Here is a 15,882-nt window from a genome sequence, read left to right on the forward strand (position 1 = left end):
AGGCTGGAATGCAATGGCAGGACCTTGGCTCACTGCAATCTCTGCCTCCTGGGTTCAAGCAATTCTCCCACCTCAGCCTCCCAAGTAGCTGGGATTACATGCATACACCACCAGGCCTGGCTAATTTTTTGTATTTTTTTTAGTAGAGATGGGGTTTCACCATGTTGGCCAGGCTGGTCTCGAACTCCTGACCTCAGGTGATCCACCCGCCTCAGCCTCCCAAAGTGCTGGGATTACAGGCGTGAGCCACCACGCCTGGCCGTAGTTTTTCAAATTTAAACAATGAGTACCAAATCTGGCAGGTCAAATGAATCATCTGGGTAGATTCTAATTCCATCTAAAAACCGTATGTTTTGCTTATCTTTCTCTAATCTCTAAAATGTAGAGTTTTTTTTTTTAATCACTGCTATCGCCAGTGTCCAGAAGAGTACCTAGGACATAGCAAGAGCTTAATACTGTTGTTGAATGAAGGAATCCTATAGTGTTGCCAATCTTGGGGGGAAAAAAACTTCCCTTGAACCTATATTCTCCTCTAGCTACTGTTCGTTTGTCTGCTCCCGTTTATAGCCAAACTTCTTAAAAGCACTATCTTTACTTCCTATTTCCTTTTCTTCAATTTTTTATTTTGGAAAAATTTAAACTTATGAAAAGTATAAAGTACAACGAACAACTAACACCACACTCTTTGCTTGGATTCATGAACTATTAACATTTTGAGGTATTTGTTTTACTTCTCTCAATTTAGATACAGGCGTGGGTGCATGGGTGCATGTGTGAGCACGCACACACACACATTTTAATGCTGAAGTTGCAGATGTCATTATATTTAATCCTTAAATATTTCAGCATCTATCTCATTAAAACAAGGTTGTTCTTGGCCAGGTGTGGTGGCTCAACCCTTGTAATCCCAGCACTTTGGGAAGCTGAGATGGGTGGACTGTTTGAGGTCAGGAGTTCCAGAGCAGCCTGGCCAACAGCGTGAAACCCCGTCTCTCCTAAAAATTAACTTGGCATGGTGGCAGGCACCTGTAATCCCAGCTACTTGGGAGGCTGAGGCAGGAGAATCGCTTGAACCTGGGAGGTGGAGGCTGCAGTGAGCCGAGATGGTACCATTGCATTCCAGCCTGGGTGACGCAGAGAGATTCCGTCTCAAAAAACAAAACAAAACAAAACAAAAACCCCAACAACCCTCCCCCTCAACAAAAACACACAAAGTTGTTCTCTTGTATAATTACATTATAATCATCACACCCCGAAAATTTAAAAGAGACACAACATTATCTAATATACAATCCATAGTTAAGTGTCTCTGGTTGTCCTCAAAATGTCCTTTGCATCTGTTTTTCTCACATCTAGTATACAGTCAAAAATCTTGGATTGCATTAATTCTTTAGTGTCCTTTAAACTAGAAAAGTTTCCATGCCTTTATTTTGTTTTTCATTAACATTAACATTTTTGAAATATCCTGTAGAATGCCTTACAACTGAGATTTAGCTGATTGTTCCCTCAATCAGATTTAGGTTAAATCCAATGGCAATAATACTACTAAGGTCATGTTATTTCTTTTCCACTGCATCACAGCAGGAGGCATATAATGCCAGTTTATCCTATTATAGGAGATGCTAAGTTTGATGGTGATGGTGGTGTCTGCCACAACTTTGTGATTAACAAGTAATATGTGACACCACGTGAATATCCTTTTCCCAGCCATCTTTCACTTGATGGTTTTAGCACCCCTTAATGATTCTTGATCTTCCCTCTCCCCTTTTCTTTTATTATTTATCTATTTTTAATTTTGTAGAGACAAGGCCTCACTATGTTGCCCAGGCTGGTCTTGAGCTCCTGGCCTCAAGTGATCCTCCCACCTTGGCCTCCCAAAGTGCTGGGATTACAGGTATGAGCCTTTTTCTTCTAAATCCACTCCAGTCATGCTTTCATCACCATCACTCCATCCAAGTTGTTCTTGTCAAGGTCACCAATGACCTGCACATCGCTAAATCCATTCATTTCACAGTCCTCTTTTTACTTGATGGAACTGAGTAAATTGATAACTCTTTCTTCAAACACTGTTTTCCTTGGGATCCAGAACACTCGTCTCTGAGTTCTCCTCCTTTGTAGACTATGCTGGGTCCTTCCCAACCTTTCCCTGGCCCAATGCCTCTAATCTAAATCAGGTCTTGCCTGGATTATTGAACATAGCCTGTAACTTATCTCCCTGCTTCTACCCTAAGTTCTCTACCATCTATTCTCAATATAGCAGCTAGAGAGACACATTAAAAGTATAAATCAGATTGTGTTATTCCAATATGTAAAAACTTCAAATGGCTTTCTACATCACTTTATTTAATATAATAATTTAAGTCCTATCCAAGGCTTTCTAGCCCTACAAGATCTAGCCCCACAAGATCTAGCCCCCTACCTCTGAATAATTCATTTCTTACCACCGTATTTCTTGTTGACTTGCTGTAGGGTAGTCACATTGGTGCTCAAAAAGTTTGAGATTTTGAAGAATTTCAGATTTCCAATTTTTGGATTATAGATGCTCAGCCTGTATGCTCTAGCATAGAAATCTAGCGATAATAGCCTAGTCGCTATTTTTTATAAATATGGAACATGCTACTGCCTTGGGATTTTGCCCTTTTGTTTCTGTGTTTGGAACACCAAAGCAAATAACTGGCTGGCTTGCTCCTTCACTTTCTTCAGTTCTCTATTCAAATGTCTCCTTTTCAAAGGGACCTTCCCTGACCACCTTGTATATATCAGTCATTCTCTATCCTCCTAAACTTGTTGTCTCATTTTACTCACAGCATATGTATATATACATACACACACACACACCACCTTTTATATTGTCATATTTAGATTTTTATATTGTCTGTCCTCCCTTTTTCATAGGGGCAGGAATTTTCATCTGTTGAGTTCACCTGTATATTCCCATAACCTAGAACAGTATTTAATATGTAATAAAAATTCAGTATTTATAGACTGAATACTTGTTAAATGATGGGCTGTTTACATATTTTATACTTTTGATGGTGAATAATCCTTGGGAATCCTGCACTATAATATCCCTAAGTACAGAGTTATCAACTCACAGGCTTATTACTCTGGTATTCAATTCCTTATTTCTGGACTTTTAGGATTTTATTTTATTTCATTTTTGAGATGGAGTCTCGCTCTGTTGCCCAGGCTGGACTGCAGTGGCGTGATCTCGGCTCACTGCAAGCTCCGCCTCCTGGGTTCACGCCATTCTCCTGCCTCAGCCTCCCGAGTAGCTGGGACTACAGGTGCCCACCACTGCGCCCGGCTAATTTTTTTGTATTTTTAGTAGAGATGGGGTTTCACCGTGTTAGCCAGGATGGTCTCGATCTCCTGACCTTGTGATCCGCCCACCTCGGCCTCCCAAAGTGCTGGGATTACAGGCATGAGCCACCGCGCCCAGCTAGGATTTTATTTTTGTATTTAGCTGTGCATTAAAAATGTTAATAATCATTCTAGCCCTGCTGATATTTATAGTAGGAGAGTTTTTAGTTAATTTAATTTAATGTAATTGGCCAAGCACCAGAACCTGTTACTCCACTAAAAAATGTTCTTTTAAGCCAAGTACAGAAAGACAAATACTTTATGATCTCACTTATATGTGGAACCTAAAAAAAAAAAGAACTCATAGAAGCAGAGAATAGAATGGTGGTTAACAGGGGAGGGCGGAGGAAGGAAAGGGGATGGGAAGTTGTTAGTTCAAGGGTACAAAGTTTCAGTTAGGAGAAATAAATTCTGGAGATCTGTACAGCATGGGGACTACAGTTATTAATAACGTACTGTATATTGAAAATTGCTTAAAGAGAGTAGATTTTAAATGTTCTCATCACAAAAATAAGTATGTGAGATGATGGGTATATTAATTAGCTTGATTTAAATCATTCCACAATGTACACACACATTGAAGCATCACATTTACAACCATAAATATATACAATTTTTTCATCTGTCAAAAAATTTTTAAATCTCTTCTTCAGTACAAAAATGCATAAAGAAAAAAATCTAAAAATGAGTGTTTCCTTACTGTACCCCTGTTTTTTTAATCTGGATACTGGCAGAGCTTCATGGCAACCTGCCAACATGGCTGACTCAGTTTGTTGGACTTTTCTGCCATGGAAAGGGCAGCGGCTTGCCCTCAATGGAAGAGAAACTTACTCGGGATATAAGTTTCCCCTACTTGTGCCAACTGCTTCTGTCAGCTCTCCCACCTGTGGACTTAACTGAATACTTCCTTTCGTTTTTTTTTAGAAACAGTCTATGTTGTCCAGGCTGCAATGCAGTGGCTATTTGCAGGCATGATCATAGTGCACTACAACCTGGAACTCCTGGGCTCAAGCCATTCTCCTGCCTCAGCTTCTCAAGTAGCTAGGACTACTGCCATGCACCACTTCAGCTGACCTGAATAGCTTTCTTCACCATCATAGTATCCTAGAAAACATAGCCTCTGAGCAAGGAACTGATTGTGAGGAAGTAGGGGAATTGGCTTATATGTTCATGAGATTCATTGGTTTTACTATGTTCTCTCATCACCTTGAATTAGCCAGCCTGATAGAATTCTAGAACAGGCTATGAAGACTCAGTAATAGCAGCAGCTATGTGACATCTTACAGGGCTAGGGTTCTGTTCTATAAGATCCTGTATGTACCCTGAGCCATAAACTAGTAATTCATTTTTCACATGCCTACAAATCTAGGAACTAAGGAATAGATGTGTATCATGAATATCCTTAATGGCCCACTTGTAAATCTTTGTCTCTTGTCCCCACTTGGTTCTGCTAGTTTAAAGGTTCTAGTTCCCAAGATAAAGAAGGGGAGATAAGTGGGGAGGATGTTTCTATCAGGGGACATAGTAATTTCACTGAACTACGAGCTGAGATTGCCACTTGGCCATTTTAGACTCCTCATGTTATTGAACCAACAGGCAAATAAGGGGTTGCTGTAATGACAGTATAATTTGTTTTCATTATCAATAGGAATAAAGTTACCATTATACAATAGGACCAGGGAGGAGGTATCTAAAATTCAAAGGATTTTCTGGAGGCTTCTCTTAGCATTCCCCTGTAAAGTGAAATAAGTTAATGGAAGGCACTATTACCCATTAGGGCAGGATAATTAAAGGCCCAGTCCTCATAAATAAAATTTGTGTTACATGCCAGGTAGAGAACCTCAAAAAACCAAAGTGCTGGTATTAGCTATTTCTATTCTCATTTCTGCAACAGGCCATGTGGCAACAGTTTATGTTTATAAGTTCCTATTTCTCCTACCCATTCTGTCTTTTCCTCTACCTATACCTCATAAGCCTACAAAATGGCATCACAAAATACGGTCAGTACCATAGCTGTGTTCTCAATAGTCCATTGCAACATTTTATCAGGTTATTTGGTATAGTATGTCAGAGTAAAAAACAAACAGACATAAAAAATAAAACACAGATCCAAACAAAACAAAAAAAGAAAAACTTGATCTCATAGCTAAAATGTTATAGTTCCCAGAAGTAGAAATCAAGTCAGAAGATTTTATTCTACCTTCCAAGAATGGATTTTAGAATTTATATAACATACACAGAAAATAATTTGGCCTAAAGGAAGTAGCATGATGTAATGCAAACAACAAAATAAATAGAACATCTTGAGTTCTAATTCAGCATTGCTATTAACTAGGAATGTGAACTTTTTTGTTTTGAGACAGGGTCTCACTCTGTCACTCAGGTTGAAGTGCAATGGTATGATCCTAGCTCACTGTAGCTTCAAACTCTTGGGCTGAAGTGATCCTTCCACATTAGCCTCCAAAGTAGCTGGGACTACAAGTGTGCACCACCAACGCCTGGCTAATATTTAAATTGTTTTTGTAGAAGTGGGGTCTTATTACATTGCCCAGGGTGGTCTCAAACTCCTGCATTCAAGTAATCCTTTTGCCTTGGCCGCCCAAAGTGCTGGGATTGCAGAAGTGAGCTACCACACCAGGTTGGGAAGGTAAACTTAACAACAGCAAAAAAATCACTTAACCCCTAAATCTCAGCTGCCAAATACATAAAATAAAAAAGGTTTTCAAATGTTTTTTGTTAAAGATGATTTTTTTTAAAAGCTGCGGAATATTTCCCTCAACCAAAATCCCACAAGAAAGTGCACTACATAAAATGTAGACAGTGGTGTATCCATGTGTATGCAAGCAAGTGCGCCGTGCTCATATCCTCCTGCCCCACCATGAGAACTGAAGACACCGGAGCAGAGCAGAGTTTCAGACCAAGATGATCAACAAAATTCTCAACAACTAAAAAATTCCATAATTTTCCTAACTGACTGAGATAAAATAAAATACTTCTCTGTAGGTCCCCAAGAAGCAATCAAATTAAAACAGAAAAATTATGTAAACCTGGAAAATGTTGTGTTACGATACAGAAACAAAGGGTAATGATGTAATGATAAATGCAAACAGAAGATGGCAGGCTTCAAAATATTTAAAGATTGAGTGTGGTAACTTGGTTTGTTTAGGGCACAGATATAGGAGACAAGAAATCTAGTCAGGTAAGAAATCTCTAGTTGACAGGAAAAAATGGTCTGATATTTGCAGCATGTAAATCTATACCTTCTGATTACTAATTAGATTACTCAGGCAGATTAAAAGGATATGTGCCACTGACCTAAGTATTCTGATATTTGTTGTAAGAATAATCCACTGCTTTACTGCCTGGTTAACAGTTTACAAAATAGTATCTTATGAGTATGGTCAGTGCAAATCAAATTCTTTATTTAACACAAGCATAAAGACCATGGCAATATTTCTCCATTAATTTATTTGGCTCTTAATAATAGTAAAATCAACTTTGTAGAAAACTATTTAAAATCTGGTATTTAACTTTTAATAAAGTCAAAATCACTTATATTGGATTCTGCAGTGTAGTCTTATTCTTATATACAGGAATACACAAAAATTCACTCCTGGAAGCTAGGTTTCTCTGAGCTCTAGCAGTGTTTTTTGCGGGGGGCAGGGGGGCGTTGTTTGGTTGGTGTTTTTCAGACAGGGTCTTGCTCTGTCGCCTGGGCTGGAGTGCAGAGACACGATTATAGCTCACTGTAACCTCAAAATTCTGGACTCAAGCAATTCCCCTGTCTCAGCCTCCCAACTATCTGGAACCATGGGTGTGTACTACCATGCCTGGCTAAGCCCTATACTTTTGTATTGGATTTGAGTGCACCATTAAACAAAGTCATTACTGTAGTTGGGTGTCAAAACAAGAATAACAGCTTATCCAGAAAACAAACTATATGCTAGGAATTATGTAGAGATCATTGCTACATACTAGCACATGAGTACAGATTCATAGTTTAGGGTGCTCTGACTCTTCTAGAATGGAGAAGATGCATTAAATATTTCAGTAGGAATTCAAATGGCCATCTAATTCTTTGTTAAAAGAAGGACTATTTCTGCTTGAAGCAAGCATCTATATAGTATAATATTAATTTGGAATAATAAACAATAAATAGGAACTGGATATTTCTCTTACTTGGCCATTTATAAACACTTACTTTGGTCACATCTTTTCAAAAGACCTTGTGCTTACAAAATTAAGGTGATTCTTTATCCAACCAAAATCATTGTAGTTTCTGACGAGCTGAACAGCTACATTTTACCAACATCAATATTTAATGCAACATAATTTTGTCATGTCTCTCAAAGCAATAAAGCATTTACACTGAATATTTACTAAACTTCTAAAAAAAGTATTAATAAATTCATGACTCACCTTCCAAGCATGGTAAGTACCAGAAGGATCTGTCTGATACAATCTTGGGATACCATCATCATCAAAACCTACAATTAAGGCAGAAATACCAAAAGGTCTTCGTCCATTGCTTTGGGTATATTTCTAGAAAAATAAAATGTATTTTTAGGATAAAACTATTACTTACAAAATAAAAATTCTAATAATAAAGCATTGCTGCCCAAATGATCCACTTCCCTAATTCTTATTCTACATATATTAATGATCTTTTTCCTAACCCTTTCTGGAGCAACCTCAATTCATGATGAAATTTTTAAAAATTATGCTATACAGTCTATACAATAAAATCATAAGTTTATTTACATATAGTCTTAAAATCACTTTTTTGTTGCTTTGTATACATTTGGTAACATCACTAGACTATAATTTCTAATATAGCAGAGATCTGTGCCATGCATTTTGGTTCTTAGTAAAGTTGATTTCAATAAGCTGTGCTTTGGAAACATGTCCTCGGCTTACCTTGAGGGACGCTATAAATGTTACTATTATTATCAAGTATTCTTACTTGACACTATTTTTATCAAGGACATTCTTTTCACTATATACTAGGTTATCTCTAATTAAAAACCCAAGTAAAACATTTCTTTCATTCCCAAAACAAGAAAACCTTTGTTTATCCTGAAGAAGAGCATGCTGTTTCCTCACAGACAATGGGTCACTGGAAACCAGTTGTATGTCTTTCTACTTTAGTGGCAGGGAACTTCCTGGAATTTGTGCTCTGAGGAGTAGAATCCACACTGAGACTCGTGCCCCAAAAGTCATGCAAAGAAGCATTCCTGACAGAAAGCTAAGGACTAATTTTTTTTTTTTTTTTTAAGAGACAGGGTTTTACCACGTTGGTTGGCCAGGCTGGTCTCGAACTCCTGACCTCAGGGGAATCTGCCTGCCCTGGCCTCCCAAAGTGCTGGGATTACAGGTATGAGCCACCACGCCCAGTCTAAGGACTAAATTTTTAGGCAGCTTCATATACTATAAATAATTCTGTGGCTGTATATAACTGTATGTAACTCTGTGGCTTGAAATAGCTTTACATCAGCCTTATTCCTGGTCTTGCCTATGTATCATATCTATTTTCTTATTTTCCAATTTTATTATACGTATTTTAAAATATATATTTATTTTTAGGATGGAGGCAGTCGCTCACGCCTGTAATCCCAGCACTTTGGGAGGCCAAGGTAGGCAGATCGCTTGAGCCCAGCAGTTCGTGACCCGCCTGGGCAACATAGGGAAACCCTGTCTCTGCAAAAATAAAAAATTAGCCAGGCATGGTGGTGTGCATCTGTGGTACCAGCTACTGGGGAGGCTGAGGTGGGAGAATCACTTGAGCTTGGGAGGTTGGGGCTTCAGTGAGATGAGATCATGCCACTGCACTCCAGCCTGGGTGACAGAGTGAGATCCTGTCTCAAAAAAACAAAAACAAAATCTATATAGAGTAGCATACTGTGTATGTGTATATATTATATATAATATATATACACACACAATGTGTATATATTATATATATATTTATATATATACAATATACACACAGTTATATATATAAAATATATATACACACACACACAGTATGCTATTCTCTATTTCTACAAACACAACTTTTTTAGTGTCCACATATGAATAAGGACATGCAGTATTTGTCTTCCTCTGCATGACTTATTTTACATAACACAATGTCCTCCAGGCTCATTCACGTTATAACGAATGACAGAATTTCATTCTTTTTTATGGCTAAGTAGTATTCAATTGTGTATCTATACCACATTTTCTTTATCCATTTATCTGTTGATGAATGCTTAGGCTGGTTGTATATCTTCCCTATTGTGAATACTGCTGTGATAAACACATGTGTGCATACATTTCTTGGATATACTGATTTCTTTACCTTTGGATGATGCATACCCAGTAGTGGGATTGTGGGATTATAGGATAGTTCCACTTCTATAATAGTTTTCTGAGGAAACTCCATACTATTTTCCATGATGTCTGTATTAATTTACATTTCCACCAACAGTGTATAGGAGTTCCCCTTTCTCTGTATCCTTGCCAGCATTTGTTATTTTTTGTCTTTTTGATAATAGCCATTCTGAGGTGAGATAACATCACTGTGGTTTTGATGAGCATTTATCTGATGATTAGTGATGTTGAACATTTTTTCATATACATGTTGGCCATTTGTGTTTCTTCTTTTGTGAAATGTCTATTCAGTTCATTTGCCCATTTTTTAGGAAGATTATTTGGGTTTGTTTGGTTTTCAGTTGTTTGAGTTCCTTATACATTCTAGATATTAATCCCTTGTCAAATGAATATTTTGCAAATATTTTCTCTCATTTTGCAGATGGACTCTTCACTCTGTTGACTGTTTCCTTGGATGTGCAGAAGCTTTTTAGTTTGATATAATCTCATTTTTCTAACTTTGCTTTTGGTGCCTGTGCTTTTGAAGTCTTATCCATAAAAATCTTTGCCTAGCCCAAGGTCCTAAAGCATTTCCTCTATATTTTCTTCTAGTAGATTTATAGTTTTGGATCATACATTAAAGTCTTTAGTCCATTTTAAGTAGATTTTTGTATATGGTGAGAGAGAGACAGAGGTTTCATTTCATTTTTTCTGCATATCCAGTTTTCCCAGCTCCATTTATTGAAGTGGCTGTCCATACTCCAATGTACGTTTCTGATATTTCTGCCGAAAATCATTTGAATGTATGTAGATTTATTTCTGGGTTCTCTATTCTGTTCCATTGGCCTATGTGTCTGCTTTTTACAAAAGCACCATGCTATTTTGGTTACTATATCTCTGAATATATTTTGATTTCAGGTAGTGTGATGCCCCCAGCTTTGTTCTTTTTGTTCAAAATTGGTTTGACTGTTTGACTACTTCCTAATGTCCTAGTTCACACCTAGGTATAAAGTTGCTGTTTTAAATATACCTTAGAGGGAAGACTCTTTTATTTTATTTCCTTAATGAATCCTTTTCTTTTTTTTGACAGAGTCTCACTCTGTCGCCCAGGCTGGAGTATGATGGTATGATCTTGGCTTACTGCAACCTCCGTCTCCTGGGTTCAAGCGATTCTCCTGCCTCAGCCTCCCAAGTAGTTGGGGTTACAGGTGCACATCACCACATCCAGCTATTTTTTTTATTTTTTGTAGAGATGAGGTTTCACCATGTTGCCCAGGCTGGTCTTGAACTCCTGGGCTCTGGGCTCAAGTGATCTGCCCACCTCGGCCTCCTGAAGTGCTGGGATTACAGGCATAAGCCACCGTGCCTAGCCTAATGAATCATTTTCTCAAGATAAAAAAGTAGGCTGGGTGCGGTGGCTCACGCCTGTAATCCCAGCACTTTGGGAGGCTGAGGCGGGTGGATCATGAGGTCAGGAAATCGAGACCATCCTGGCCAATATGGTGAAACTCTGTCTCTACTGAAAATAGAAAAATTAGCTGGGCGTAGTGGCACGTGCCTGTAATCCCAGCTACTCAGGAGGTTGAGGCAGGAGAATCACTTGAACCACGGAGTTGGAGGTTCAGGCTGGAATGCACCACTGCATTCCAGCCTGGTGACAGAGTGAGGCTCCATCTCAAAACAAGCAAAAAACAAATAAACAAACAAAAAAACCAAAACTACTATCGATCTTCTGCCGGAGAGCCCCAGGCCTTCTCGGTGGTAATTCCATTCTTATGACTATGTTTCCGTAAATACAGTCTGCATAGCCCTGATATTTCTGGAAGAAAACCTAAAAACTACAATTGGGAATTTTGTGTATACAATGTTCTGTTCCTTGTATTTGGTGAATGTGTTTTTAATGATTAGGAAAATCGAAGCAAACAAAATAAGTAGAATAATGTAATGTTGGACTTTCTTGCAACCTGCATTAACAAATTTCAAGAAATCAAAATACGGCAATTTTGTTATAAGCTAATCAGTTAAAACTTACATATATCGGATACATAATGAGTTTATTAAAAATCTCTATAAAAACAAATGGTAAAATTTGACTGGGCGCAGTGGCTCATGCCTGTAATCCCAGGGAGGCTGAGGCAGGCAGATCACTTGACCTCAGGAGTTCGAGACCAGCCTGGCCAACATGGTGAAACACCGTCTGTACAAAAAATACAAAAGTTAGCCAGGTGTGGTGGCATGTGCTGGTAATCCCAGCTACTCAGGAGGCTGGGGTATAAGCATTGCTTGAACCTGGGAGGCAGAGGTTGCAGGGAGCTGAGATCAGGCCACTGCACTCTAGCCTGGGCAACAGAGCAAGAGTCTGCCTCAAAAAATAAAAACAAACAAACAAACAAACAAACAAAAAACAAATGGTAAAACTCATGCCAAAAAGTGTTCTAAATACCTAAAATGTCTTAAATCATTTACTCTATAATGCAAGTCAACAAAGTTCATATTATTGTAATGCTCATTTTACAAATTAAAAAAAAAATTAAAGGTAAAGTAGGAAAATAGTTCGCCCAAGGCATTAACTAAGAAGTAGCAAAGCCAGGATTTAAACTCCAAAATTCTGGCTCCTGAAGGCACACTCTTAACCACTTGAGTACATGTCAAAAGATAGTTTACAAAAGGAGAAATGAAATCAGCAAACCAACAGGTGGAAAAAAAGTTCAACCTCATCACTAATTATAGGAGACAAATTAAAACAACTATTATAGTACTGTGATACTTATTTGCAAAATAAAAGAACAATGAAAAACCTAATATTGATGATTCTTCAAGGATACATTTATACATTGCTAGCTGTACAATAAAAATTGTTTCAATCTTTCTAAGAAGCAATTTAGCTACATATAAAAAGAATCTTAAAACCAATTACAATTTTTAATCTCATAATCCAATACTAAAAAATAAATTTAACAATATAATTCCAAAAATAAAAACAAAGGCTGTGGGAAAGAGTATTATCATTAGAGTAGCAGAGAGAGAATAAGAGAGAGAAGAACAATGAAAGAAACCAGGAACAATGTAACTAAATTATGACATAGCAACTAGAAACAGTATTACATTGTTAGAATAATAACTAAAAAGACAATGTTGCATATATAAAATACACTTAAAATTAGTAAAAAAAATAGTTGTAGACATCATGATTATACTTAATGTTAAGCTATGTATTTATGCATGGATTGAGGAGAAATCATATCTGATCAGTTATGTTTAGGTTTTGCTTTAGTTCATTTTGTGCTGCTATTCCAGAATACCTGAGACTAGGTAATTCATAAAGAACAGACATTTGCTTCTTACAGTTCTGGAAGTTGAGCAGTCCAAGACTGACAAGGCTACATCTAGCCAGGGCTTTCATGCCATGCCATGTCATCCCATCACAGAAGGTGAAAGGGCAAGAGAGATGAGAGAGAGCAAGAGATTGAGCCCTTTTATAATTGGTCTAATTATAAAAGATTAAGCCCTTTTACAATTGGTATTAATCCGTTTACGATGGTGGAACCCTAAACTCCTCCCATTAGTCCCCCACCTCTCAACACTGTGACATCAGGGATTAAGTTTCTAACCCAAACTTTTGGGGGACACATTCAAACCATAGCAAAGTTGCAGGTAAAAGAATAATGCAGGCCAGGCACCGTGGCTCACGCCTATAACCCCAGCAGTTTGGGAGGTCAAGGTGGGCGGACTGCTTGAGCTCAGGAATTCAAGACCACCCTAGGCAATATAGCAAAACCCCATCTGTACAAAAAATACAAAAATTTGCTGGGCATGGTGGCGTATACCTATGGTCACAGCTACTCAGGAGGCTGAGGTGGGAGGATTGCTTGAGCCCAGAAGGTCGAGGCTGCAGTGGGCCAAGATCATACCACTACACTCTAGCCTGGGCAACAAAGTGAGACCCTGTCTCAAACAAAAACAAAAACAAAAACAAAACAAAACAAAAAAGGTACTTCTCTGGAAAACTTTAAATAACGCTTTGTATTAATCTCCAGAAGTGTAGAAATCTCCTTAAAAGATCAGACTTACTGTTTTTTAAATTTGAATATAATTCCCAGAATTAATACTGATCCAGATTTCTAGTGATTAAATCAATCCATTTTACTGGAATAAAAATATGAATATAAAGTAAGTGTGAGAAATAAGAAATTTAATAGATTTAATAGACTACGTGGTTGGAGTAACTGTAGTACATCAATGATAGGACTTACAATGCTGAAAAACGAGAAAGCTTGATAAAGTATGTTAGAATATTAGCTTACCTGCTTTAAAGTTGCTATGAAGCGAGTTATGTATTCTACAGTGACTGGGTCCTCAACTGTAAGCTTATGGCTCTGGCACTCCACACGGGCTCTGTTTATTACTACTCTAGCATCAGCAGTAAGTCCTACAAAAATTGTCAAAACTTCACAAAAACCACAAAAAAATATTTTTTACAATACATTTTTCCTTGTCAAGTGGGTTTTATTCACAATGAAATCTTTCTTATCCCTTTTTTCTCAATACATGCTCATTTTAAAAGATTTGTAAGATAAAGTGTCATTTGTCCTACATTCTGATTTATTTCAAAAGTTGATCCATTCTTATTTGTTTTTTATAGATGTTTTAAAGAATAATAGTTTAAACACTAATAGTAAACTTGATTTCTTCTTATGAAAACAAAAATATTACTCAATTATCAAATACGTATTCACTGAATTCAAGCTACATTAACACAGCTGTGACATGTCGCTTCTCAGTTTTTTGTCTAAAACCAAGAGTTTGAAAATGAAGAATGCTAAAATAGAAAACACTTGACCTTGCTCTTGCAATACCAAACTATCATGTGATTAATTCTCCACACTTCTGCAAGGAGACAGAATGTGTTTTTATCAAAAGACTAACAAACTGACCATGAAATTTAACGGATGCAATGGTTGCAAACATTTCTATTAAACTTTGGCATTTGACTTTTCCATGTCCACTTTGTTGCTTTCCCTCCTCTCTTAATACTAACTAAACTGCCAAGAAAGTGCATTCACAAAATCTTGGAAGCGTAGTCATTTCTAACAAAATCACCGGTCTTTTGCTGTCACAAATTATTGTTGCCCTTCCACACCATTTCTAATCCTGTTTCTACAAACCTGAAGAATCTTCAGCCCCTGAAGATAGTTAATATGAATATGCTACTGTTAACCATCACTCATAGTTGGGTAGAAATTGTAATCAGATACTCAGTTAAATGAAGAGAAACTGATGCTCTTTTTCCCTTTGCAAATGTTATCTATGAGAAAGAAATGGCAAGAAACTGATTTAGTCTTTCCTATGGATGAAAACATCACTCAATTTGAAATATGATCAAACAGAATATGTATTTATAGTCTTTCCTATGGATGAAAACGTCACTCAATTTGAAATATGATCAAACAGAGTATGTATTTCCCCTTTACAACGTAAATATCATCCAAGCCTGAGGAAACAAAAGTAACATACTTAGGAAAGTAGTAATATAATTGATTCAAGGAAAAAATAGTGATAAATTTGTCAAAGTATATGAGTAACATAGTTATGTGTATGTCTGTTTTTAATAAGTAGCAAGATTATTATTAATTGGCTAGCAGAGAACAAATTCTATTTTAACAAATTACAATTAAAATTTACATTTAATGAGTCAGGAGACTTGCTTGAGGCCAGGTGTTTGAGACTAGCCTGAGCAACGCAGAGAGACCCCGTTTCTACAAAAAAATCAAAAAGCTAGCAGGCCATGCTGGCACATGCCTGTAGTCCTAGCTACTTGGGAGGCTGAGGCGGGGGGACTGCTTGAGCCCAGGAGTTTAAGGCTGCAGTGAGCTACGATCGTGCCACTATACTCCCAATGGGGGTGACAAAGTGAAAACCTGTCTCTGAAAAAAAAAAAAAAAAGGAATCAAATTAAAATTAAAATTTAAAATTACAATTTCACTTGGCTTAAAAATAAACAATCTACAGAAAAAACTGAGTATTCAGTCTAGTGCTCTTAAATATGTACAAGTTGAGTATCCCTCAACCCTCATCTGAAAATGCTTGGGATCAGAAGTGTTTCAGATGTTTTTCCAGGTTTTGGAATATTTGCGTTATACTTACTGGTTGGGCATCCCTAATCTGAAA

At 37.4% G+C, this 15,882-nt stretch overlaps 1 protein-coding gene across 5 annotated transcripts in view; it reads right to left on the reverse strand.

Annotated features, from left to right (window-relative positions):
• The window catches only part of PSMA8 (proteasome 20S subunit alpha 8), a 61,604-nt gene that overhangs the window by 29,487 nt on the left and 16,235 nt on the right, over window positions 1-15,882 (reverse strand). For 3 of the 5 annotated variants that reach the window (XM_055235645.2, XM_055235617.2, XM_055235635.2), the window contains exons 3-4: window positions 14,019-14,143; window positions 7,783-7,905 (exon numbers count right to left, since the gene is read on the reverse strand). In XM_055235645.2, coding sequence (XP_055091620.1) covers window positions 7,783-7,905; window positions 14,019-14,143 — 248 coding nt within the window. Of the gene's footprint in view, window positions 1-7,782; window positions 7,906-14,018; window positions 14,162-15,882 lie in introns of all 5 variants that reach the window. The other 2 variants (XM_055235606.2, XM_055235626.2) reach the window with 1 other exon arrangement.

Source organism: Symphalangus syndactylus, chromosome 1 (assembly GCF_028878055.3).
Source record: "Symphalangus syndactylus isolate Jambi chromosome 1, NHGRI_mSymSyn1-v2.1_pri, whole genome shotgun sequence".
NCBI classification, from domain to species: domain Eukaryota; kingdom Metazoa; phylum Chordata; class Mammalia; order Primates; family Hylobatidae; genus Symphalangus; species Symphalangus syndactylus.